Here is a 27,046-nt window from a genome sequence, read left to right on the forward strand (position 1 = left end):
GATTTGCTTGATTTGCATGTTTCGATGATGTAGTAATCTACGAGGTTTTAAAACATGGCCCATCCATCAAAACAAAAACAAAAAAATATATATATTTCTGTCATATAACGTAAGATACATACTGAATGTAAAAAAAAAAGGCCTTTTTTTTTCTTTTTTTTTTTTTTTACTCTTTTACTCATAGGATGACCAAAAAGTTATTACTCTAATTCAAGTCCTGTATGGAGTTTCTCCAGTTTAATAAATGTTGATGTCCAAAATATATAACTGTGTGTTTTTCTAGCTTCAATTAATTGTTTAAGTCGACATAAATCATAACTAATATGTGTGTGTGTGTGTGTGCTCCCGTGGCCAGTGGGTACAATTTTTGTGGAGGTACCTACATTGGCAAGACACCGGTGTTGGCTCTGTTGTACAATTAGCGTCTTTAGTGGGGCAAATTGAAACAGCACTCACCATTTTGGCGGTGCTCTCTGGCGTTTCATGGTCCACATTTTCCCTCGTTGGTTCTTACTCAATAGTTGTTGTCGCTTTTGAAAGCTTAGGTTTTCAAAAATTACGTATCTTGCCTCTTCGGTCCTTGGAAGGTTTTGGTTGAGCAAAGCAAATGACCGTCTAAGGTGCTAGTCACATGATCTGTTCGACACCATTATTAAAAAAAAAAAAAAAATTATTATTTTTTTTTTTTCACTCATTTTTGTTGTTTGTTTTATTGCTAATAAACTTTATAGACAATATTTTACCGAAAAACTCATTTTAAAATCATATGCAGTATAGGAAAGTCAATTACATGCAATGACATTCGTCGGCCACCCTTAAATTCCACGTATTGCATGAACTGCAGTGAACTGAAATCTGCGTCTGAACCATGAAGGCTCATCCGTCCACAAGCAATATTATGTCAACACTTATCGACAAAACAAACAGCAGATGCGAACAAGCAATGATAGACAAAAGCAAAACAAATACATTTTACTTCTTGATACTGCACATGAAGATAATTTGTTCATTCATTCATCATCTGAGCCTCTTATCCTCATGAGGGTCAGAGGGAGCTGGAGCCTCTCCCAGCTAACTGTTGGCAGTAAGTGGGGTACACCCTAAATGAGTTGCCAGCAAATCGCAGGACACAATGAGACAAACAACCATTCATGCACACACTCATACCAGGGGTCAATTAGCAGCGTTCAATCAGCCTACCATGCAAAATTTTGGGGTGTGGGAGGAAATAGGAAGACCCACAAAAAACCCACGCGGGCAAGGAGAGAACATGCAAACTACAAATGAGAAGGCCAGAACACGGCGTGTGAAGCTATCAGGTTAAAACATATGTTGGATCCTGTAGCATAAAATCCTCAAAAGTGTGATGTCTGAGACCCCCCAAAAAGACCATATTTACTTGCATGAACACCCCAACATGTGACGCATTGTGCATGCGTGTGACGTCCATTACGCATTCTTTTCACACTGTAAGTCGCATATGTTTGTGCAATATAAACAGCTACACAAAAACATTGGAAAAATCCGAATTGGAAAAAAAATGAATTGGGCATCACTTTCAATGTGAACATAACCTATCGTCCTTCTTGCCTGTTCTGTCAGTTGTGGTGGGGAATCCTGATTCCTTTTTATTATGATAGGTTTGACAATACTTCTTGGAAAACAATACAGGTATTTTAAATTTATAACCAACACTCATTTGTAGTTTCTTCAACTTTGCCTCTAACTTGTTTGGAGAGATTTCTGGATCCAGTTGAACACAGTGCAGAAGTCTGTAGGTAGATGTGTTTTAGTGGCTTTTTTTTTCAATTTTTAAATAATCGTATCATAATAATAACAACTTTGTAATCCCTGCCTGTTGGTCATTAATGCCATGCACTGGAGGATGTAGTGCTGAACCGTTACGTTTTTGCATTGTAACACAACCAAATGCTGGCTGGCAAAGAAAAATCGCTCAAGTCTCTTTTCTTGGAAAGAGCCATGCTACCCTAAATCAGCCTTTCAACAGTCTCTTGGCTTTTCATTTGATTTGGCTTCAGACTCAACAGCAAAAGAAAAACAAAAACAAAAAAACAAAACAATTAACTAAATTTAACTCAACTGGGAAAAAAAAAAAAAAAAAAAAAAAAACAGGTGCTGAAAGACATGCGGATTTTTTAGTTGTGCGATGTTTGCTGAATAGATGTACATAACTTGTACATAACTACAGTGCCTTGCAAAAGTATTCGGCCCCCTTGAATCTTGCAACCTTTCGCCACATTTCAGGCTTCAAACATAAAGATATGAAATTTTATTTTTTTGTCAAGAATCAACAACAAGTGGGACACAATTGTGAAGTGGAACAACATTTATTGGATAATTTAAATTTTTTAACAAATAAAAAACTGAAAAGTGGGGCGTGCAATATTATTCGGCCCCTTTATTTTCAGTGCAGCAAACGCACTCCAGAAGTTCAGTGAGGATCTCTGAATGATCCAATGTTGTCCTAAATGACCGATGATGATAAATAGAATCCACCTATGTGTAATCAAGTCTCCGTATAAATGCACCTGCTCTGTGATAGTCTCAGGGTTCTGTTTAAAGTGCAGAGAGCATTATGAAAGCCAAGGAACACACCAGGCAGGTCCGAGATACTGTTGTGGAGAAGTTTAAAGCCGGATTTGGATACAAAAAGATTTCCCAAGCTTTAAACATCTCAAGGAGCACTGTGCAAGCCATCATATTGAAATGGAAGGAGCATCAGACCACTGCAAATCTACCAAGACCCGGCCGTCCTTCCAAACTTTCTTCTCAAACAAGGAGAAAACTGATCAGAGATGCAGCCAAGAGGCCCATGATCACTCTAGATGAACTGCAGAGATCTACAGCTGAGGTGGGAGAGTCTGTCCATAGGACAACAATCAGTCGTACACTGCACAAATCTGGCCTTTATGGAAGAGTGGCAAGAAGAAAGCCATTTCTCAAAGATATCCATAAAAAGTCTCGTTTAAAGTTTGCCACAAGCCACCTGGGAGACACACCAAACATGTGGAAGAAGGTGCTCTGGTCAGATGAAACCAAAATTGAACTTTTTGGCCACAATGCAAAACGATATGTTTGGCATAAAAGCAACACAGCTCATCACCCTGAACACACCATCCCCACTGTCAAACATGGTGGTGGCAGCATCATGGTTTGGGCCCGCTTTTCTTCAGCAGGGACAGGGAAGATGGTTAAAATTGACGGGAAGATGGATGCAGCCAAATACAGGAACATTCTGGAAGAAAACCTGTTGGTATCTGCACAAGACCTGAGACTGGGACGGAGATTTATCTTCCAACAGGACAATGATCCAAAACATAAAGCCAAATCTACAATGGAATGGTTCAAAAATAAACGTATCCAGTTGTTAGAATGGCCAAGTCAAAGTCCAGACCTGAATCCAATCGAGAATCTGTGGAAAGAGCTGAAGACTGCTGTTCACAAACACTCTCCATTCAACCTCACTGAGCTCGAGCTGTTTTGCAAGGAAGAATGGGCAAGAATGTCAGTCTCTCGATGTGTAAAACTGATAGAAACATACCCCAAGCGACTTGCAGCTGTAATTGGAGCAAAAGGTGGCGCTACAAAGTATTAACGCAAGGGGGCCGAATAATATTGCACGCCCCACTTTTCAGTTTTTTATTTGTTAAAAAAGTTTAAATTATCCAATAAATTTTGTTCCACTTCACGATTGTGTCCCACTTGTTGTTGATTCTTGACAAAAAATTTAAATTTTATATCTTTATGTTTGAAGCCTGAAATGTGGCGAAAGGTTGCAAGGTTCAAGGGGGCCGAATACTTTTGCAAGGCACTGTATGTGAATCAATTGTTAAAAAAAACAAAACAAAAAACAAATCTGAAGTTATACTTGTAACACAATTGGGGAAGACAGCAGGTTGAATACATTTTCAAAGCACTGACGCTGGTGTTTAAAGCAACATTAAGTAACTTTTCAACCATATATAAAACATTTTCCTAACATTTGTGATGATATGTTAATTGACAACTAGTAGAATGACACCTCTTTCATATCTTGAGAGAGTATGTATTAAGCCTGAACGATATATCGTTTAAACATCGCCATCGCGATGTGCGTGTGCGCAATAGTCCCATCGCAAGCACGTGCGATAGTTTTTCTTTTTTTTGATCCACATACGCCTCACTTTCTGGTCTGCGCACAGCCTCCTACCCTCCCTCTCCCAGCCTTTTGATCCTCTCAGTCACTGCGGCACAACAATGGCTTTGATCTGGCCAAAGAAGCAGACTTCACACGGGCATCTGTCAATCATCGTATAACTTGTTAAACTGTTGAAAGGAAGCCGCGCTGGAATGAATGTGTGTACTGTGGGGACGTTGGAGACATTTAAATGCCAGAAGTGATCATGAGGAGTTTGAAATTTCTACATGTCACTTCAACGGTCACAGCTAAAGTAGATAAACAGGAAACATTTAATAAAGCCAAGCATTTATCTGCTACAGTACTTTATTCTTGTTCAAAAATGATTTGGTTGGACAGTTATGTTTAAAACTTATCATAATTATGAAATTTGAAGTGCTTAAAAACCATTTATTTATATACATTTTTTAAATCACTTTGGGGGGGGGGGAGTGAGAAAAAAATATGTCTTATACACGGTGACCCCAAAAAAAGTTTACACTGCCATAATACAACTTAAATGCCATGTTTATTCAGCTTAGAATTAGAATTGAATCACAAATGATACATTATTGTAAATAACATGTACAGTACACTCTATTTTTCAATGTGTCCTCCCTTAAGTGTCACAACAGCCTCCAGGCGCCTGCGGAACGCTTCTTTATGTAGGATGCTGTCATCTTTTCCCAAGATCTAACAATGGACCTCTCCAAGGCTGCCACAGAAGTTTGTGGCTTCTTACAGGCACTGTCCTCCACAGTTGCCCATATGCTATAATCCAGGGGATTGAGATCTGGACTCTGGGGTGGCCACATATCACCTTGTCAATCAACTTTTTGGTCCGCACAGATCGGCACTTCCAAACCCAGGTTTTCGTGAGGCTGTTCCAATATCTTTCAGCTTTTTTTTAACTTTGTAGACTGCACATCTGGATATTCTCAGATTTGCTGCAATCTCAGTAGGTGTCAGACCGGCACGCAGCAATTCAGGTACAGCTAAAGTTTTCTTCATTTTCAGCAGAAGCACAGGAATTGTAGAGACGAGAGATTACCAGCTGCATTGAGTGACCTTAATGAATCACTTAAGCATGACAACCTATTTAGATATGTTTCAATGGCTTTTAAACAAGGAGTCAACTGAGTGTAAACTTTTTTTGGGGTCAACCTGTATGTATCTCTTTCCAATGCTAAATCTGAATAAATACATTGGGCACAAAAAACACACACACAAAAAAAAAATTAAAATGGGGGGGTGGGCTACTTCGCGGTTTTTCACTTATCGCGGCGGGTTCTGGTCCCCATTAACCGCGAAAAACAAGGGATGACTGTACACTGTGGTGATCTAAAGTCTTTCCAAACAGCTATTTAAGTCATCTTGTGAAAATATCTTGGGAAAAAATATATATAATTTTTTTTTAATATCGCAATATAATATCGCAATATATTGCAAACCCAAAAAAAATCGCAGCAATAGTTTTTCCCAATATCGTTCAGGCCTAGTATGTATCACTTTCACTGGCACTAATTAACTTTGAGAAGGGTGGCAGGAACCCTGCTACACACAAAACAAAAAACTACAAATGTGCTGACTGCTTTACGGCATACATCACTTCCCCCTTTCTCCATTCATTATAAAGACAGAAGTCTTTGCGCAAATTTTGCAAATATGGCAAAGCAACAAAAGAGACAAAAAGTGATGTCCTATCCTACCAGAACATACAGAATAAATAAACATTGGCCCAGCTTTTACTCGCTGACATGACACCCCCTCCCCCCCACAACCCAACTGAGGTAGGGGGGTTAGCCACACTAAGCCACACGGTTGCTATGCTATTGTTTAGCCAAAACTGGATTTATTACTTATTACTATTACTATAAATCCTTCACACAGCCGCTGGAATCAGAAATGTTGTTTAATCCATCTGCAGTATCTGTAAGATTGATTTTTAATTGATTGATGATTTTAGGACACTGTGTGGCTGTGCGCTGGTCCTCATGGGAAACGCATTCTTCCTTAAGGCAAAACTATACCGCTTTTGTCCACTGGCATCGCAAAAGCGACCAAAACTGAAAAGTTACGTAGTTTTGCTTTAAGTGTTGAGATTGTAATTTGTGGGATGGAATGTCACTCCGAATACTGATGGTAGAAATCATAGGACGGGAAAAAGAAATAGTCATGGTGATGTTGATAGTGATGTTAAATCAAAATGACAAATGAATGTTAAGTTGGCACCCTAAAACAGTTCATTATATCTTTCAGACGACACATAGACAAGCCAATGATGCATTGCTAAGAAATGAATAGAACTAATCTGGCACCCCAAGTAATATTAACTTTACAATACATCATAGCAGCTAATAAACTCAGGATTGATATGCCCTCATATAATCGTAAAGCAAAAACTATCTGTAATAAAATGATGCCGCTATGATTGTGGGGGGAGAATGGTCGAATGCCAGCCGAATACTCCCTTGTATCTATGGGGTTTATTAATCAGTGCTGATCTATTGAGCTTATTGATCGTAGTGAAGATTATTTTGTTCCCTAACATAATAAAGAAGCCTATTGATGTACCTTTTGCATCCTCCTCTTTTTTCTTACTATTTGGACCCCTGAGACCGAGAAAAAGGTTTGGCTTTATGTACACCTTTAATGGTTTCACAGTGTAATGCAAACCCATACTTGCCATTAATATCAGAGCTTCCTGCAGAAGTATCGATTTGGATGAGTATATTACTCTCGTATGTTTTTGTCTACACTTGGTGTTATCTGTGTCCATTAATATTAATGTATATTGTCTTATAGTTCAAATGTAGTATAAGCAGCCAATGATTTCGAATTTCTTCTGAGGGACATTTCTTCAACAGCAAAAGAAAAAGGCGATAATCACCGCTGAAACAGTTGGCTGAGTAAATTGTGTTGATGTGAGAATGCACTTTTTTTTTTCACGAAACCAGTAAACGGCGTGTTAGTCAGAAACCCCAATCTGCTCCAAAATATTTCTCTTGATGCATTTTATGATATTATGAAGGAAGAGAAACGGTACTCAAAGGTTAATAAATACAACTTAATACAACTTCCATTGTAAACGCAACATCCAGTATGTGGCCAGATAGATGACAAATTGAAAACTTCTGCTAGGAAGAAATTTGCAGTTAAGATGTCCTCTATGTGAATTTGGAATCCCCAGCTATTAAAGCTTTTGTTCAGTTCTATAATTTGTGATTCCAAGTATGCTGTGGCATGTTGACAAGTTCTGAGACTTCCAAGATCCCCAACCCTAGTGATCTCCTGGTGAAGAGAAAGAAACCAGACTCGTCAGATTCAGCAACACCCACGGAAGACCTTCTTCCAGGATCTCCTAAATCTCAAGCTGTCACACTGGGTTCCATTGACAGAAACTTTTCAACTGTGCTGGAATAGCTGCAAGTGAAAACCAGGGAACTAAAAAAAAGCTTAGAGTTAACATAGAAAGAAGTCAGAGCTCAAACAGATAACAGAGCCACATCGGCAGCTACACCAGCATCATTGGAAGTCATCCAAACACAGAATAAAATATTAAAAAGTATACATTCAAAAGAAGCAAGCGAGCCATCTCATTCTCAGATATCGATGAAGGGAGGAATGTTCCACATACATACACAACTGGTGGCTGGCTCCAGAGTAGCTCCGGCAGTGTTATGGTTCAATTGCATTCCATGTCAACTTGCTGCTAGGTCAATCTTTGGGTAGTAGCACTCATCCCTACTGATTTGTCACACCACTAGATGAACATTGTTCATCTATGAAAGCTACCAAGTTCTCAATGAACACATGAAACACAATTTTTTTGTGTGCTACTCCTGACGGCCCTTCTGGAATCTGTTGTCAGGTGAAATGGAAGACAGTTGAACCGTAACTGAGATTAACAATAACGATGTGAATATTTGGATAGAATTTCCTCATTAAAGAAGCAGAAAACATCACAAACTTTTTGATGCAAAACAATGTTTTTGTGAGTGTGACTAAAATCAGCTGTGTATATTTTTAAAGGTTCCTCCCCTGAAACAGATCTCGATTGAATCTTTCCCAGATTGATATGTAGAATATATTCATTACGGATATATGGAACAATCAATGGCGTACCAAGTTCCTGGTTTCCTCCCAAATCGCACAATTATGCATGGTCGGGTGACAGGACACTTCAAATGCTTCATAGGTTTGATTGAGAGTGTGGAAGGTTGTTGTTGCCTCACGATATCAGGCATTCCACCCATGAGGAAAAACGGCTGATTCTCGTTCCAACCTTAATGTGGCATCCGGTTTCTGAGCCTTCAGCCCACCCCTCCTGAGGAGAGTGTTCCGGTTCCGTTCAATTTCCAATGTAAGGCTTGTATTTTCGAGCAATACACTTAGGAAACTTAGAAATTTTCAACACAGTATTGAAGGAAACATTACGGATCCACAAAATCGCTCAATTTAAGCCAACTCAATAGGCATCAATAACTAACAGTGAAAAAATGTGCTCCCAGACTGGATCCGGAACTGTAGCTGGAGTGGGGGGGTTGCGTGGGGGGTGGGGAGGGCAAAACCAGAAGCCAAGGGGAAATGCGGTGCCAGTCCAGGCTAGGGAAGGTTGTTTGTCTACATGTCCCCTGTGATTGGCTGGCAATCAACTAGGCCTAAGCCAATAATTAACTGTATATAGTATGTTTAGACTTTTTATATTTAAGTATATCTATATACTGTATGTATACTGTATATATATATATATATATATATATATATATACAGTGGGGCAAATAAGTATTTAGCCAACCACTAATTGGGCAAGTTCTCCCACTTGAAAATATTAGGGAGGCAACATGGATAAACCTCAAACATGAGAGACAGAATGTGGAAAACCCCCCCCAGAAAATCGCATGGTTTGATTTTTAAAGAATTTATTTGCAAATCATGGTGGAAAATAAGTATTTGGTCAATACCAAAAGTTCATTTCAATACTTTGTTATGTACCCTTTGTTGGCAATAACGGAGGCCAAACGTTTTCTGTAACTCTTCACGAGCTTTTCACACACTGTTGCCGGTATTTTGGCCCATTCCTCCATACAGATCTCCTCTAGAGCAGTGATGTTTTGGGGCTGTCGTTGGGCAACACAGACTTTCAACTCCCTCCACAGATTTTCTATTGGGTCGAGATCTGGGGACTGGCTAGGCCACTCCAGGACCTTGAAATGCTTCTTACGAAGCCACTACTTTGTTGACCTGGCTGTGTGTTTGGGATCATTGTCATGCTGAAAGACCCAGCCACGTCTCATCTTCAATGCCCTTGCTAATGGAAGGAGATTTTCACTCAAAATCCCTTGATGCATGGCCCCATTCATTCTTTCCTGTACACAGATCAGTCGTCCTGGTCCCTTTGCAGAAAAACAGCCCCAAAGCATGATGTTTCCACCCCCATGCTTCACAGTGGGTATGGTGTTGTGCGGATGCAATTCAGTATTCTTTCTCCTCCAAACACGAGAATCCGTGTTTCTACCAAAAAGTTCTATTTTGGTTTCATCTGACCATAACACATTCTCCCAGTCCTCTTCTGGATCATCCAAAAGCTCTCTAGCAAACCGAAGACGGGCCTGGATGTGTACTGGCTTCAGGGGGACACATCTGGCAGTGCAGGATTTGAGTCCCTGGCGGCGCATTGTGTTACTGATAGTAGCCTTTGTTACTGTGGTCCCAGCTCTCTGTAGGTCATTCACTAGGTCCCCCCGTGTGGTTCTGAGATTTTTGCTCACCGTTCTTGTTATCATTTTGACGCCACGGGGTGAGATCTTGCATGGAGCCCCAGATCGAGGGAGATTATCAGTGGTCTTGTATGTCTTCCATTTTCTAATAAGTGCTCCCACAGTTGATTTCTTTACACCAAGCGTTTTACCTATTGCAGATTCAGTCTTCCCAGCCTGGTGCAGGTCTACAATTTTGTCTCTGGTGTCCTTCGACAGCTCTTTAGTCTTGGCCATAGTGGAGTTTTGTGTGTGACTGACTGAGGATGTGGACAGGTGTCTTTTATACTGATAATGAGTTAAAACAGGTGCCATTTATATAGGCAACGAGTGATCCTCGTTAGACTTTGTTAGAAGAAGTTAGACCTCACGTGTATATATATATGTATATATATATATATATATATATATATATATATATATATATATATATATATATATACCGTATTTTCGGACCATAAACCGCTACTTTTTCCCTTCATTTTGAATTCTGCTGCTTATACTCCCGTGCGGGTTATTTGTTGATTTTTGTGGGTTAATAGGCAACACTTTACTTGACAAATTTTGTCACTAACTAAATTTATGTCCAGCTTGAAACTTTTACATCTATTCAAAAGTAAGATAAATTTTACGGATGACACTACATGACATCTGTCATAAGCAGTCATTAATGCTCATGACAGTGGCATGTCATAATTATTATGTCAAATAAAGTGTTACCGGTGTTCTGCAATTCCTTCTACGCGGCAAAACGTGCTACACAATGCTCAGTGTGCTTGCGCACGCATGCATACATCGTTTAAAAGCAGCGAGTACTTACTAATTTTGCCTTTATTGAGTCTTTTATTACCTTGCCTCAAAATACTTTTTGCAGGTGTTTCCCTCACATACTTTTAAGCGTTGTGTTTTCTTGTGGTAGCTTTAAAGGAGAGTGTTGATCTTAGTCATGTAGCGCATTTAAACCACCCTTATTTGATATTACAACATTTAAGTACTTTCTTAAGGCATTTTTTTTGTATGTTCTTCCTGTGTGCGTCTAAACAAAACAAGCTGAAAGCGCACAGTAGTACTTTGGGTGTAAATTCGCCTCTTGTAGGACATTTTGGGTGAACAAAAAATTTCATATCTTTCGGTGTACATATCCCATAATACAGCGAGTACAGCTGTGGCTTATAGTCGGGTGCGACTAATCTATGAACAAATGCCATTTTTGTGTCAAATTTGGTGGGTGGAGGCTTATAGTGAGGTGCGCCTTATAGTCCGGAAATTACAGTATGTACACAACCGTTCAAAAGTTTGGGGTCGCTTAGACCCCAAACTTTTGAACGTAGAGTATCATATGGGATTTTTCTTTATGTAGTATACATTCACTTTTTGAAATTATTTTTAAAATGAAACAATGAGAACAAGCTAGATATAAAAAATAGTCCATCACTTGGTTTATGTTACATATGTTTTAATATCAATTTTATCTACAAAATATTGACTTATCGGTATTCTGGGCTTTATGGAAAGTGCACTATTACTGAAGCAAAGGGACATATAAAAATTACAAACAAACACCATCAATTTTCACCAAGTTTGGTGCTTACAGTAAAACTGAGCAGTCTGGTTTATAATGATTAGGTTTCCCCATGATGTCTTGTATCTGAATTTCTACTGCATTATACTCTACTTTTGCTTTTCTCTACAATGGGAAAAAGTGCATTCTTCCACCGATTCATGCCATCAATTTATATACCCATGAGGGGAGTCTCCACAAAGCGGAAACTGCAGGCTTCTAGAGTACATTCTGCAGCTGCCCTCAGTTGTTCCACTCTTTATTAAACACACTACATAGTTATCTGTTGAAAGAGAGAACATATGTAAACAAATACACTATGATTGGCGTGTCCAGAAAAGCCCATGTAAAAGTCATCACGTGACAGTTTGGTGAGACTTTGCCTCAAGCAGCTGTTAACTGCAAAGTTTAGTGGTTTCATAATCCAATGGATTGGGCAGACGGGAGCTGAAGGCCTCCAGGGAGGCATGGATGCGAGCTACTTCACTGGCAGTCAGTTTAAGTCTGTGTCGGAGAAGACAGGCAAACAAGTCCAACCTTGGTTGACCTTGAGGCGAAAGACGGTTTACACGGTCACGTATTTCCAAGAGCTGCAGCATTGCTGTGTCCTTGGAACCTTGCGTGTAAGGGTAGTCCAGTTGTAGAATCAAGTCCCGTATAGCCTCTGGGTCAAAGTGCATACTGTAACCAAAGACCTGGATGCTGTTGATTTTCATGTAGCCCAGATTCCGCCCAGAATCTGTCATCTCCAAAGGTTCATAATATACACTGTCATTTACTCCGTTTGGTGTTGTTATCCTGCTCCGCAAGTAGACATGGATTGTTTCGAAGAATGTTTTCCATTTGTTACCAAGTGTCAGAGTCCAATTATAACACTCAAAGGGCAAGTCTAGCTTTGTGGCCTGCCAGTCAGGAAAATTGTTTTCGTTGACAGGAATGTACCAACTCTCTGAATGGCTACCGCCAAAAGGATTGATATAGAGTGTAAGGGCAGGTTCCAGTGTGCTGTTCTTTGTAAGGCAAACCTGCAAAGATATTCCTAACAGCATGTGGACCATGTTTGATTTGTACTTATTACTTTTCAATGTCAGCAGCATCCTCTTTCTCCAAGAAGGGTCAAACCAGCTATTCAGACGCATGTCATTGCTGATGAAAATTGCATGAACCTGAAATGAAAAAAGCATAATCATTCATACTGTAAGGACTTTGACTTGCATCTATAGCGCAAAAATAAAATGTGCATAGTCTCAAACTTTGTGCAATAAATATTTTTAAAAGTTTCATCCTTGCATTCAGGGTTAGGCTTTGTAATGACAAGTGCTTCTGTTAAGGGGAACCATGATTAAAATGAGACGTTGGTTCTGTATGCTTTACTTTTATATTAGTATCTCATCTATAATCAGGCGTGCACATAATTTTTTTGCCCAGGTTCTCAGAGGAGGACCTGGAGATGTGACTTGGTCCTCATTGAGCTTGAGAGCCAACCCGCCTGATGCGATAAATTTATGACAAGCTTTACTTAGAGCCAATTAACTTTAATTAATTATATTAACAATTAATGCTTGATTAACATCAACTGGCACAACAAAATTGCCATTACTTTGAAATGTAAAGAAATAAAAAGCACCAATTCAAAATAAAGGGCATTATGCGGCTCCCACATTAACTCCAAGCCTTTTTAAAAGTGGGATGTCCTCCTCATAAGACCTTATTGAACGTGCATGTTTAGCTTTGTAAAATGCGAGCAAAAACACGTTTGTCAGTGCATGTCGCTGTTCATTACCTTTATTCCGCCACTTGTCCATAGGGCGAGCGGGGTCCTGTTTGACATCGATAGTTTGCTTAATTGCAACATGCTCTCTGTTTTTTTCGTGCTTTTCAAAGTTTGGATGGCTGAAATTCTTTGACCCTACATAAAATGCGCTGCTCTTATCGGCGACATTGGGATTCTCACAGCACATTTTGTACCGCATTTCCGTGCGAGCATCATTCGCTTCTAGCCATGGTACCTCCTACTTTTCAGCAAAAGTCCTTTTTTTCGGTAGCTCCGGTGATGTCTCTGTCGTCGTCTGTCTTTTGACGGGGGTGGGGGAACACGGAAGTAATTACTCAGTGTGGCCTGCCTCTTTGACATTTTGAGAAGTTATTTTCTCGTGTCCGCCGCAAATACGGTGGTCAGCCATCGGTACGCAAAAGCGTATGGAAGTCGCTGAGGGCCAGCGCGTTTGTCTACGTCCGGTACGCATGCGCGCATGCGGACCACTTATGTGCACCCCTGTCTATAATATACAAGCTTTGCAGCTTTTATATAAAGATTTGCATCTAAATATAATTTTAAAAGCATTTGTTTCGACGGAAGTCGCCATCTACGTCGCAAGTGACGTAAAATGGTGCCGCCTTAATTACCATAATTTTAAAGAGTTTAAGCCGCTACCTACGTATTTCCCCTCATTTTGAATCCTGCTGCTTATACTCCAGTACGGCTTATGTGTTGATTTATTTGGGTTAATCGGTAACACTTTATTTGACAGTGGCGTCATAAGACCGTCACAGACAGACCGGCAAATTTTGTCACTAACTCCATTATGTCCATCTCGGATCTTTTACATCCATTCAAAAGTGAGAGTATTTGCAGGATGACATTACATGACATGTGTCATATACTAGTCCTACTAAAAAAAATTAGCATATTGTGATAAAGTTCATTATTTTCTGCAATGTACATATAAACATTAGACTTTCATATATTTTAGATTCATTACACACAACTGAAGTAGTTCAAGCCTTTTATTGTTTTAATATTGATGATTTTGGCAAAAAAGTCAAGAAAAAACAAAAATCCCTATCTCAAAAAATTAGCATATTTCATCCGACCAATACAAAAAATGTGTTTTTTAATACAAAAAAGTCAACCGTCAATTAATTATATCAGCTATGTACTCAATACTTGGTCGGGAATCCTTTTGCAGAAATGACTGCTGCAATGTGGCGTGGCATGGAGGCAATCAGCCTGTGGCACTGCTGAGGTGTTATGGAGGCCCAGGATGCTTCGATAGCGGCCTTAAGGTCATCCACAGTGTTGGGTCTGGTGTCTCTCAACTTCCTCTTCACAATATCCCACAGATTCTCTATGGGGTTCAGGTCAGGAGAGTTGGCAGGCCAATTGAGCACATTAATGCCATGGTCAGTAAACCATTTCCCAGTGGTTTTGGCACTGTGAGCAGGTGCCAGGCCGTGCTGAAAAATGAAATCTTCATCTCTATAAAGCTTTTAACCAGGTGGAAGCATGAAATGCTCCAAAATCTCCTGATAGCTAGCTGCATTGACCCTGCCCTTGATAAAACACAGTAGACCAACACCAGCACCTGACATGGCACCCCAGACCATCACTGACTGTGGGTACTTGACACTGGACTTCAGGCATTTTGGCATTTCCTTCTCCCCACTCTTCCTCTAAACTCTTGGACCTTGATTTCCGAATGACATGCAAAATTTGCTTTTATCTGAAAAAACACTGAGCAACAGTCCAGTGCTGCTTCTCTGTAGCCCAGGTCAGACGCTTCTGACATTTCCAGCACATGCCTGTGCACGGTGGCTTTGGAGATTTCTACTCCAGACTCAGTCCACTGTTTCTGCAGGTTCCCCAAGGTCTGGAATCGGCCCTTCTTCACAATCTTTCTCAGGGTGCGGTCACCTCTTCTGGTTGTGCAGCATTTCCTGCCACACTTTTTCCTTCCCACAGACTTCCCACTGAGGTGCCTTGATAGAGCACTCTGGGAACAGCCTATTCGCTCAGAAATTTCTTTCTGTGTCTCAGCCTCTTGCTTGAGGGTGTCAATGATGGCCTTCTGGACAGCAGTCTGGTCGGCAGTCTTGCCCAAGATTGCGGTCTTGAGTAATGAACCAGGCTGGGAGTTTTTAAAAGACCCAGGAATCTTTCGCAGGGGTTTTGAGTTAATTTGTTGATTCAGATGATTAGGTTAGTAGCTTCTTGAGAGTACCCTTTCATGATATGCTAATTTTTTGAGATACGGATTTTAGTTTTTTCTTGACTTTTTTGCCAATATCATTAATATCAAAACAATAAAAGGCTTGAACTACTTTAATCGTGTGTAATGAAATCATAAAATATATGAAGTCTAATGTTTATCAGTACATTACAGAAAATAATGAACTTTATCACAATATGCTAATTTTTTTGAGAAGGACTCGTATATGTTACTTTTGGTTTTCTTCTTCATTATAAATTGACAGTTTCGTTTCATGCCTCTGGCGCAATCAGAAAGTCCCGTGCAAGTATACCGTAACTGAGCACTGGAGGCAGCAACACGAGTACAAGCAAGATTAGGCAAGTTAAACAAGAAACTGGCCAACATAAAACACCGAGTTCTTGTACAGTAGGTGGCGGTATGCCCCTGATAGTTAAGCTAAATTTGAGGGGTTTTGAGCTGTTTACAGTGCAGTGAATTTAATTACTTGTCTTTTTTTCCATTCTGCAGTTTTAAATAAAACTTAAAGCAGTCTTACTTACACTTTACTTTTTACTTGTAAAGTAAATGTTAAAATAAGTACTTTGTACTTTTACATCAGTACTTTTTTCTTAGATACTTGTACTTTAACTTAAGTAATTCTTTGCACCTGTATCTGTACCTCTACTTGAGTAAAAAAAAAAGAATACTTCATCCAGCACTGATAATATTTCTGCAGTTTGTTTTCAACCATGTTGTGTTCATATTCTTTTGCTTAAAAATGAGTTGACAATCAATTATGGTTTTACATTTTTTAAAATACCTCAAGCCTACGATCAGCTCTTTGAAGAAGATAGCCTAGTTCCAAATCTTGGAGGTCGGTCTCCAACCCCAAGTAGTTTTCTGTCGAATCTGCCACCATTGGTTTACAGACCCCCTGTATCAGGGTAAAGGCTGGATTGCAGCCCCCGCATCGGGTGTGGTTGTCTAACGCACATTCTGCACAAGCAGAGCCTTCGCCAACAGAGCAGGGTGGAGGGAGCTGACAGGGGATGTGTTCATATCGACAGCTGCAGCTGTGGAGCTCCTCAGAGAATGCACCAAGCTGGTTGTTCTCTGAACAATACAAGAGAGACTGGAAATGACTCAGCCAGTAGGACTGAGACCTGCAGGAGGGAATGCAGGGAAAGAGACAAAGAACACACTTTATCCTTCCAGTTTTCTCAGCATTGACATTCAAGACACATTATTAACATATTCAAAAGCTTGGAATGAATGCTCAGAATAACACACTATGTTCACAACCAGCTACATTTAAATATATTTTTATCAATATATTTTGAACATGGTATGTGTAGATCAAGTCATATTATTGTTCTGCAATCACCCTCATTTTGCAGTTATAAAACAAACGAGTCTGACATGCTGTGCTTAAGTCATCCATTTGAAACAATTACAATTAAATACATAGGATGTGATTTGCTGCAGCAACTAAATATAGCAAGGAAACCTATAATCTTGCTCATTTTTGGCAGATAATAACTGTAGTATCAAATTAACTGGATTTAATCTTGAAGACAAAAATACCTCAGCAAAGCTTTAAAAATGCTTTGTTGAAAAAATATGTATTGTATTTGTAATTTTCATGTTCATGATATGTAGTTATCTGCTGTAAATATGAAAATGTTGAGAAAAATATAAAAATAATAACATTGTATTTCTGCTATCAAACTCTCTCATGATGACGGCCATGTCTACACCTAGCAGGATTCTTTAAAACCGAGGATCCTTCCCTCATACATACAAGACAAAAAACAAAACATTCATTCGTTTTTAAGTACATTCATAACAATGCCAGACCTTAAGGTGGCAGCTGTTTCCCAAATGCCAGCCAATCAGAGAAAGCTTCTGTCTAGCGACGTCACTTCCTCATATTGGAAAACAATTACTTCTAAACTTGGTTTTAGAATATTCAGCGGAGTATTAGGGCTAAATAAGGAAAAGGGAAAAAAAAGTATTATGAGATTAAAGTCGTACTACTGCTACGAGAAAAAAAGTTGTATTTATTAAGTAGTGGTAATGTAGCTCTAAACCACCACACACTTTACGTACATGTACCGTAGCTGGGAGCTACGACGAAGCATTCGTATAAATTAGGGCTGCAGCTATCGATTATTTTAGTAGTCCATTAATCTATCAGTTAGTTTGAATAATAGAGTAATCGGATAAGGAACATTTAAAGCATTGCTAAATCAATTTTAGGAGATGTAAAACAAAGGCTTGGTAAGATTGCACTTTCAAAAGAACATTAAATGCGAACACAAAATAAAAATTCCCGAGGGTTTCTTCAAACTAAAAATAAACAAAAATACCTGTGTTTAGCCTCACATATTGTTAAAAAAGTAAATGAGGATGTAAGTACAAAAAAAGAACAATTGGCTAACTTGCACAGCAAAAGTCTGATAGCTTAAAGGCTATAAAATGCTAATATTCAAACACATATTACCACAAAAAAAAAAAAAAAAAAAAAAAAAAACAGTTAAACATACCTATAAACTAAATTACAAATGCATAAAAAACATAAGTTTATGTTGGTCATAACATGGAGCAGCTGGATTCAGCCATGTTAAATGAGTTATGTCTTATTCAATGTTGCCACTGGAGGGCAGTGTATATACCCAGATCATTAAAAATAAATGTAAACATTTTCAAAACAAACCATTACAACACCACTCTTAATTAAACAAATACATAAAAAAGCAAAATTTGATTCGAAGCCTTTTCATAATCAAATTACTCGAGTTAATTGATTAATTGTTGCAGCACTAGTATAAATCCTTCTATTCATTATAATTTGATGTAGTTGGGGCAAAATATTAAGGATTTCCTTATTTATAAAGGCAATTCTAAAACGAAAGATGCTTTCACTATTGTTGATTTTTACGGAGGGGGTAGCGCGCTACGTAAAGTAAAGGGCTCAGGGGTCGGGAACCTATGGCTCGTGAGCCGGATCTGGCTCTTTTGACAGCTGCTTCTGGCAAAAAAACAGTTACACTCCTTTGCGAATTGCGCGAAACGTTGACGGTCACCGGTCATATGCTGATGTTGTGCAGTAATGAGCAGACGTGATTTTTGCGGCGTATGTTAACATTTTAAATGCTCCGACAACACATACAGATATCATCAAATAGCAACTTAGATGTGCCATGTTAGGTCCCCCCCAAGTCCCATGCCATTGGCTGCGTGAGCCCAGCATGATCATGGGACACGTAGTCCGTATACAACAACCGGGAAAGTGGCAAACATAAATGTCGTTGTGTCTATATTTTTGTTTGTCTATCAATCGCATTGAAAACGCAGATGAGGCAAAGACACTGTTCAAGTGGGGTTGCTGTATTTTGCTGTCGGAGATAGCGGCCGATGTGGGCATGTGCGTGAAGTAAACTACCCTCGTTTTTAGTTTCGTTTGCCGCATTTTTAATTTTAGAAACCATTTTGAGAAGATGGGGGAAAAAAAAGACTAGGAGTATTGTACTTTTCATCAAGAACTGACAAAGGAATTTGCCTTTGTGGAGAGTTTTTGACAACTTTTCGGATAAAGACCGTCATGATGTCAAATCAAATTGAGGCAACGCAAGTGAAAGACATAAATGCGGGAACATTTTTTTCTGTCGCTTTGAACGAGTCAACAGACGTAAGCAATTTATCCCAATTCAGCGTGATTGCAAGGTCTTGACTATGAAAGGGACAAAAAGAGGGAAGGATTTATTCAAGTCTTTCACTGAGTTCGCTAAAGAAATAAATCTACCGATGGATGAACTTGTTTCGGTGTGCACAGATTGTGAACATGAAAAGAGACTCATCGTATGTTTGTCAGCACCTGCATGAAGCAAAATTATCAGCAAACGTTGCATTAATGGTAAGAAATACTCATCAATAATTAGCAGTAGCATAACAATGCTATTAAAAAGAACTCAGAGACTAACCCAAACCCTTGTACCTTAAAAGTGTTGAAATTATATAAAATGCACACATTACTTGTGTTTTTAGTTTTAAACATATAAAATGGCTCTCACGGAATTACAGTACATTTAAAAAAATGTGGTGTTCATGGCTCTCTCAGCCAAAAAGGTTCCGGATCACTGATATAGCTGTTTATTCAGCTACATTAGCCATACATAATAATACTAGGGGTGTGGCAAAATATCAAAATGGTGATATATCGTGGTACTATGTATCACAAAAGATAATCGGTATGCTCCTGCCAATAATCGAGATATCGTTTTAAAAAGGTGTCAATGTCTAAAAAAAATAAAATAAAAAGGAAACCAACAAGTTGCTACTAAAATCATCCACCATAATAGTGTCTCAGTTAACTCTAAGGCTGCATTGACGGTGCACAACGCCAAATCCATTTAGACTGGGAACGTTCGTTAATTCGAAACCAGAGCATTTACAATCATTCAGTCCGATTTCCAGGGCATTTACAGGTCATTTCCTGTTGAGTTTGAGTCACTGCCTATTCATTTGGGTGATTCTCAGGTCACTTCCTGTTCTGTAACTAGTAACTAATAAACAGGAAGTGACCAGTAAAATACCCCAAAAATCAACAAGAAGTAACTGAAAATCAACAGGTAAATGACCGTAAATAGCCTAAAATGACCTTATTGCCTGGCATTGGCTTCCACTGACGGCCATAGACATTCAATCTGTTTGGAGTGGGAAGGATGGCAGCAAATGAACGAATGTTCATTCGCTGCCACCCTCGCAGTTCAAATGGATTAAATGTCTACAAGTGATAAACTCATCCCAATTCACAGCAGAAGCTTGTTTTTCTGTTTATTAGTTGTTTTTAGAATATTCTAGAATGATTTCCTGACCAATGTATCGATAATCGTTGTATTGCCGCCATATCGTCAGATCATCGTTATCGTGAGCTTTGTATCGCAAATCGTATCGTATCGTGAGGTACCAAGAGGTTCCCACTCCTAAATAATACTACTTTTATTCGCATACTATTAATTCCACATTCATTCTCGTAGTAATAGTTCCATTTTTTCATACTATTATTAGGAAAATAAAAGTTGCATTTTTACCTAGGGCTAATGTAGCTGAATAAGCAGCTACGTACTTTATGTAGCGCGTTGCCTCCTCCGTTAATAATATAATAAGCATCTTGTGTTTTCAAATCGATTTTACAAATAAGGATATTCATAATATTTTGGTTCATCTACATGAAATTATTATCCAGAGAATGATTTCGCCGTAGCTACCAGCTAAGGTACAGGTATGTAAAGCGCGTAGCAGTTTACAGCTACATTACTCCTACGTAATAATATGTTTTTTTTCTCGTAGCAACAGTACAACTTTAATCTTGTAATCCTTTTTTTTAAATATTTTCTTTATTTGGCCCTTAATAAACCATCGTAGAATATAAAACCAACAACACGAGTGAAATCTCGACTAAACCCATTGAAAATGTTGACTCCAAATGTAAACATGGGTCTCATGTGTGACGCAGGAACAAAGTTTGTCCAAACAGTGATATTTTCACAGTTAAATCAACACTTATCAGTGTCCATATGATGGCGCTACATACGCAGATTTCCCACATCTCCACTTTAGTCGAAGTTTTTAAGAACCCTCGTTTTCAATGCCCAAAGTAAGCGTGTGCGTGTGGAAGATAGGCCAAATCGTAGAAAAAGTTCTTATTTTTGCCAAATACCCTGCTGCGTGTAGACATAGCCAAAGTCTATGACTTTCTTGACTGCTGCTTTCTAAAATGGCAAATTAAGTCCTCCCTCACCTCTCTTCATTTTAGATTTGCTTCACTTTGAAGGTGAGATGGGAGTTATTGTGGAGTAAAATGTATGCTAATCCAAGGATATTTGTTCAATGTGAGGGATCAGTCCTCTTAAACCGTCCCTGTGTGGTAGTGGAAAGTGACATGACTATTAGCATATCAAGGAAGCACTTTCATCATTCACTATATGGCGACAAGATTTTTTTTTTTTTTTTTTTTTTAACTTCAATTAAGCAATGCATTATCACTAGGCATGTGCCGGTATGAGATTTTGACGGTACGATAACCGTGAGCAAAAATGCCGCGGTTTCACGGTATCACGGTATTGCAATTATAGCTCCAAAATGTGTTATTTTGAGATGTATGGGTAAAAAAAAAAAAAAAAAAAAAAACTTCTTTCCATTGAACAGGATTTTTTTTTTTTTTTTCAGAGCATAGTTGCAAATTGGAATATGAATGTATTGTTAAAATATATAAATTATCAATTAAAAAAAAACAAATTTTAAATAAAATTAAAATATAACGTAGACTATACCCACAGCCACAGCTCAAGTTGCTCAAGTTTAGAGCAAGAACAAAATAATTTCTATAAAAAAAGTACAAACTCTTTTGATTAAAATTTTTAAAAATGTATACTGCATAAGTTTCGCCATTTTCAGCCACTGTGTCAACTCTAGTCTACATGATGTCATGCCTTTGTGTTAGAAAGAACAAAGAATTCAAAAGTTAATAAGTTAGTTAAAAATGTATAAGTTAGTTAAAATGTAAATATTGTTGTGGAAAGGTTTCATCTTAAAAAAAAAAAATAATAATAATAATTGGGAGTGAGACCTCTCCTTGATCCAGCGAACGTGGATTTGTGCTTAGGGCAAGATCATCTTTCCTCGAATAACGATCTTTGATGCTATGCCTTTTTTTCCCCTTCATTCAAGAGAATCATGCTTGTTTTCTCACTCTGCGGCTGTAACACTCGACGAAGTTGCTCTCCCAGCTAAGCCTAGGCTAACATTCGTCTTTTATAAGCTTTTAGTTAGTTTGTATATCGAATTTCAAAGGAAAATATGTGTTTTGTTTTTGGCGAACTCATAGTGCTAATCTGTTTAGCTACTCACACATGGAAAAATACAATTGTACAATGTTTTAAATGTATTCATTTTGTATATTTCACTTACCACGATTTGAGAGCTCAATAAATTGAAGAAAAGAACACCTTATGTTTGGAGTATTTGTTTAGGGTTCGCTGGCTGTTTCGCCGATAATCACTTTCACACGCAGCCACAAACGGGAGGGGGTGAGTGCTGCCGCGCCACGCCACTTCTGGCTGGATTTTTGACACATGAAAAATGGCGAATACCGTACTACGGTCTGACGGAAAATTTTAGTGGTTTTGAAACCGCGATGTTGTCACACCACGGTAAACCGTGAAACCGGTAACCGGCACATGTCTAATTATCACATAAAAGAATAGGCCTAATTATCCAGCCGAAGTTGCTTAATTTCTCTCTAATGGCCTTAGTGTGCCAGAGGGGACAAATCCAAATGATCAGGCTAACTTGTGATCAAAGGTTGGAGCCAAAAAAGGCAGGAAAATCTGTTTTTAGGATGAGTGTCTACATGGTATCGGTAACGGTAAAAATTCAGAGAAATGTTCAAAATGACTTTGCTAGTCAATTTACAGACTGTGAATTCAAAGATGAATGTTCTGACGGTTTTGCTCACCTTTCTCTCGGTAAGCGAACTTGTGGCTGTCGGTGACACCGTTTGCTTAAACTGAAGAGTTTAAAGATGACTCTTTCCGCACGCTTGGCAAGGACATGCATGTTGTTCTCCAGCTGCTCATATCGCCCATGGAACATGTTGTCAAGTGCCCACAAGTGTTGGATGGTGGACATGTTAAGGAATTGGTTTTGAGGCAGCCTTGCAAAGAAGGTTTTAAATTCATCTGCAACAACAGAAAAAATATATATAAAGGATGTGGACATACCTGCCTATGATTAATCAAACCAATCAAGGTTTGTGTCAATATTACTTATATATATAGGGCCTAAGTATTTGAACCTTTTGGAATTCCTCACATTTCAGCATAAAATCACGACCAAATGTGATCTAATCTTTGTCAAAATCACACAGATGAAAAAAGTGTCTGCTTTAACTAAAACCACGCAAACATTTATAGCTTTTCATATTTTAACGAGGATAGTATGCAACCAATGACAGAAGAGGGAAAAATAAGTAAGTGAACCATCACATTTTTAATTTTTGCCCACCCCCCCTTTGGCAGCAATAACTTCAGCCAGACACTTCCTGTAGCTGCAGATCAGTCTGGCACATCGATCAGGACTAATCTTAGCCCATTCTTCTCTACAAAACTGCTATAATTCAGTCAGATTCCTGGGATGTCTGGCATGAATCGCTGTCCTTAGGTCATGCCACAGCATCTCAATGGGGTTCAAGTCTGGACTTTCACTTGGGCACTCCAGAACTGGCATTTTGTTCTTCTGAAACCATTCTGAAGTTGATTATTTCTGTGTTTTGGATCATTGTCTTGTTGCAGCATCCATCCTCTTTTTAGCTTCAACTGTCTGACAGACGGCCTCAGGTTTTCCTGCAAAACATCTTTATAAACTTTTGAATACATTCTTCCATTCATGATTGCAAGATGTCCTGACCTTGAGGCAGCAAAACAGCCCGAAATCATGATGCTCCCTCCACCATGCTTCACGGTGGGGATGAGGTGTTGATGTTGGTGAGCTGTTCCATTTTTCCTCCACATATGACAGTGTGTGTTATTCCCAAACAATTCAACTTTGGTTTCATCAGTCCAAGTGCCTTTTTGCAAAAGTTAAACGAGTAACAATGTTTTTTTATACGGCAGTGGCTTCTTCCGTGGAGTCCCCCCATGAACACCATTCTTGGCCATAGTTTTACATATAGTTAATGTGTGCACAGAGATATTGGATTTTGCCAGTGGTTTCTGTATGTCTTCTGCAGACACTCTAGGGTTCTTTTTAACCTCTCTGAGTGTTCTGCGCTGAACTCTTGGTGTCATCTTTAGTGGATGGCCACTCTTTGGCAGAGCAGCAACAGCACCGAACTCTCTCTATTTGTTTGTCCATTTGTTGACAACTTCTCTGCCTGTCAATTGTTGAACATCCAGACTTTTAGAGATGGTTTAGTATCCTTTCCCTGCTTTATACAATTAACAATCCTTGATTGCAGGTCTTCAGACAGCTCTTTTGACCGAGCCATAATGCACATCAGACAAAACAAACTCATTAAGACATTTCTTACCAGGCATGTGTTTTATAGTGGGCAGGGTACCTTTAAACCACTCATCAGTGATTGGGAAAACACCTTATTTTTCCCCCTTTTGTCATTTTTTGCATGCTACCCTCATTAAAATATGAAAATCCATACATGTTTGGGTGCTTTTAGTTAAAGCAGACACTGATTTTTCTGTACTCTGCAATGCACTGTACTGTACTATACCTCCAACTTCGTGGGAGCATTTTGGGAGGGTCCCTTTTGTAGTCCAAGTCAGACTGTGTCATTTAAAGGCACACTTGGATCATTTTGGTGAGGAAGAAAATAAATATCTCACAAAGATACCTAGCATGAATTTAACATGTTTCAGGTAATAGAGAAACTGTTAAATAAATATTTTATCCCTTTCAAAGACAGAGGTCACTACAGTGGACATCTAACGAAAAGTTATCATTAGCTTCACTTATTCACTGCCAGACACAGTCACAGAATATGTGTTGTGGCACTTAGTAAAAGGGGGAAACTGACTTTGAAAATGCTTATTGATGGCAATAAACGTCAAATACATTTAAACTGGGACAGTTTAAATGGTTTGGACGTCTATTGGCAGCCAAATAATTACGTCATGTGTGGTCACAAGAGATAACAAGAGAAGACAGTAAAAAATAAATAAATAAAAAATAATAATCTGAGAGCAAAATACACATGGGCCACACTATTCTTGTTTGAATGTACAACCCCTAGAAAAAAGAGACCTCTAGAATCACCAGTCTCAGATGAGCACTCACTCAGACATTTTATCATGTATAACAAACTCAGATAAAAAGCTTGAAAAAAAAATGAATTCGTTTAAAAGTGCAACACTTTAGCATTCAGAAACACTAAAAGACATTAATAAAAATCATTGTGGTGGTCAGTAAATGTTACTTTTATAGCGCAAGTGCAGGGAAATATATATGGAATCACTCCATTCTGATGAAAACATATGGAATCATCAGAAACAAACAAAGAAATAACTATCAAAACACATCTCCAGTATTTAGTAGCACCATGGACTTCATCCTTGCAGGTTGGCGCCTTGCTGTGGACCATTTTTTCAATTTCCACCACAGGTTTTCAATAGGGTTGAGATCTGGGCTATTTGCAGGCCATGACATTGACTTGATGAGTCTTTCTCTAAGGAATGCTTCAACAGTTTTAGCTTTGTGGCATGATGCATTGTCATCTTGGAAAATGACAAACATATTTTCAATTGAAAGGATAAGAAAGCTGTCTAAAATTTCAGTGTAATCTTGTGCATTTATTGAAGATCTCCCCCCTGTGCCTTCGCCTGACATGCAGCCCCATATCATCAAGGACTGAGGGAATTTTGATGTTTTCTTTGGGCAGTCATCTTTGTAAATCTCACTGGAACAGCACTAAACCAAAGTTCCAGCATCATCACCTTGTCAAGAGTCAAAAATCTGCATTGGACAAGGTGTCAAGAGTCAAGAATCTGCCATTGGACAAGTTGATGATGCTGAAACTTTGGTTTGGTGCTGCTCCAGTGAGATTTACAAAGATGACTGCCTGAGGAAAACATAAAAATTCCCTTAGTCTTTGATGATATGGGGCTGCATGTCAGGCAGAGGCACTGGGGAGATGACTGTGGACTGACTATTTTCGTCCAAAAGACTAAGACTAAGACGAAAATTAAAATGTCTGCCCAAAACAACATTGCACAGTACTTACAGTACTTCATGGATAATATAGATTACAATCAGATTTATATATGGACAATGCAGCTTCTTTGGGCCTGGTGAAAACAGCTTTTTCTCCATTTAACTAAATGTTTTGGTACTGGGTAGCTGCCACTGATGTTATTCTCTATCCTTGTTTTGTGCTTACATGACTATCTGGCTGGACTGGTCTAGAGCTGATAAGGTTTCAGTATGGAAATCACTGATATCCTTTACTGAAGGACATGATGGCACGTCGGATGTTTGGATTCTGGGCATGCGTTGCCTGACCTCACTTTACACTTGGCTATTAAAGCATAAACTTTGAAAGTAATTGCAGCTGAAGAGATTCGAGATGAGAGGGTAAAAAATGCCTTCCGATTTTGAGTAATAATATCTTACGCAGGATGCCGAGCATAGCAATAATAACTCAACATTCTGCTAACATCCGCCATTCAAGTATTTTCCACCTTAATATGAATGCTCATAGTAGAAATTAATGTTTTTTTGTTTGTTTTTTAATTGCTGATTAGTCACCTCCTGACATAATATAAATTACTTAAGGCAAAAATAGTATTTTCCCTGTTTGGTTATGATATGCTTTGAATGTGTCATGTGCTTACATTGCACCTGGAAAAAAAAAAAGATCCCAAACCTCTTATACCTGAATTCACCTTTAAGATGCAGAACAAGGACTAACAAAGAATGGAAAATATGACACTGAAGTTGCAACACTTACCAATTCATATTCCATCCTTTTCACATGAATAATTTATACCATGAAAGTTTGATTTTC

The 27,046-nt window shown here is 38.7% G+C and overlaps 1 protein-coding gene across 1 annotated transcript in view; it reads right to left on the reverse strand.

The window, feature by feature from the left end:
• Positions 1-11,414: 11,414 nt before the first annotated feature.
• Positions 11,415-27,046, reverse strand: part of LOC130919371 (BMP/retinoic acid-inducible neural-specific protein 3-like) — a 134,834-nt gene continuing 119,202 nt past the window's right edge. The window contains exons 7-9 of the mRNA XM_057841985.1: positions 22,988-23,210; positions 16,289-16,631; positions 11,415-12,663 (exon numbers count right to left, since the gene is read on the reverse strand). Of these exons, the coding sequence (XP_057697968.1) occupies positions 11,893-12,663; positions 16,289-16,631; positions 22,988-23,210 (1,337 nt within the window). The 3' untranslated portion in view covers positions 11,415-11,892. The remainder of the gene's footprint in view (positions 12,664-16,288; positions 16,632-22,987; positions 23,211-27,046) is intronic.

The sequence above is a fragment of the Corythoichthys intestinalis genome, chromosome 7 (genome assembly GCF_030265065.1).
Source record: "Corythoichthys intestinalis isolate RoL2023-P3 chromosome 7, ASM3026506v1, whole genome shotgun sequence".
Classification (NCBI taxonomy): domain Eukaryota; kingdom Metazoa; phylum Chordata; class Actinopteri; order Syngnathiformes; family Syngnathidae; genus Corythoichthys; species Corythoichthys intestinalis.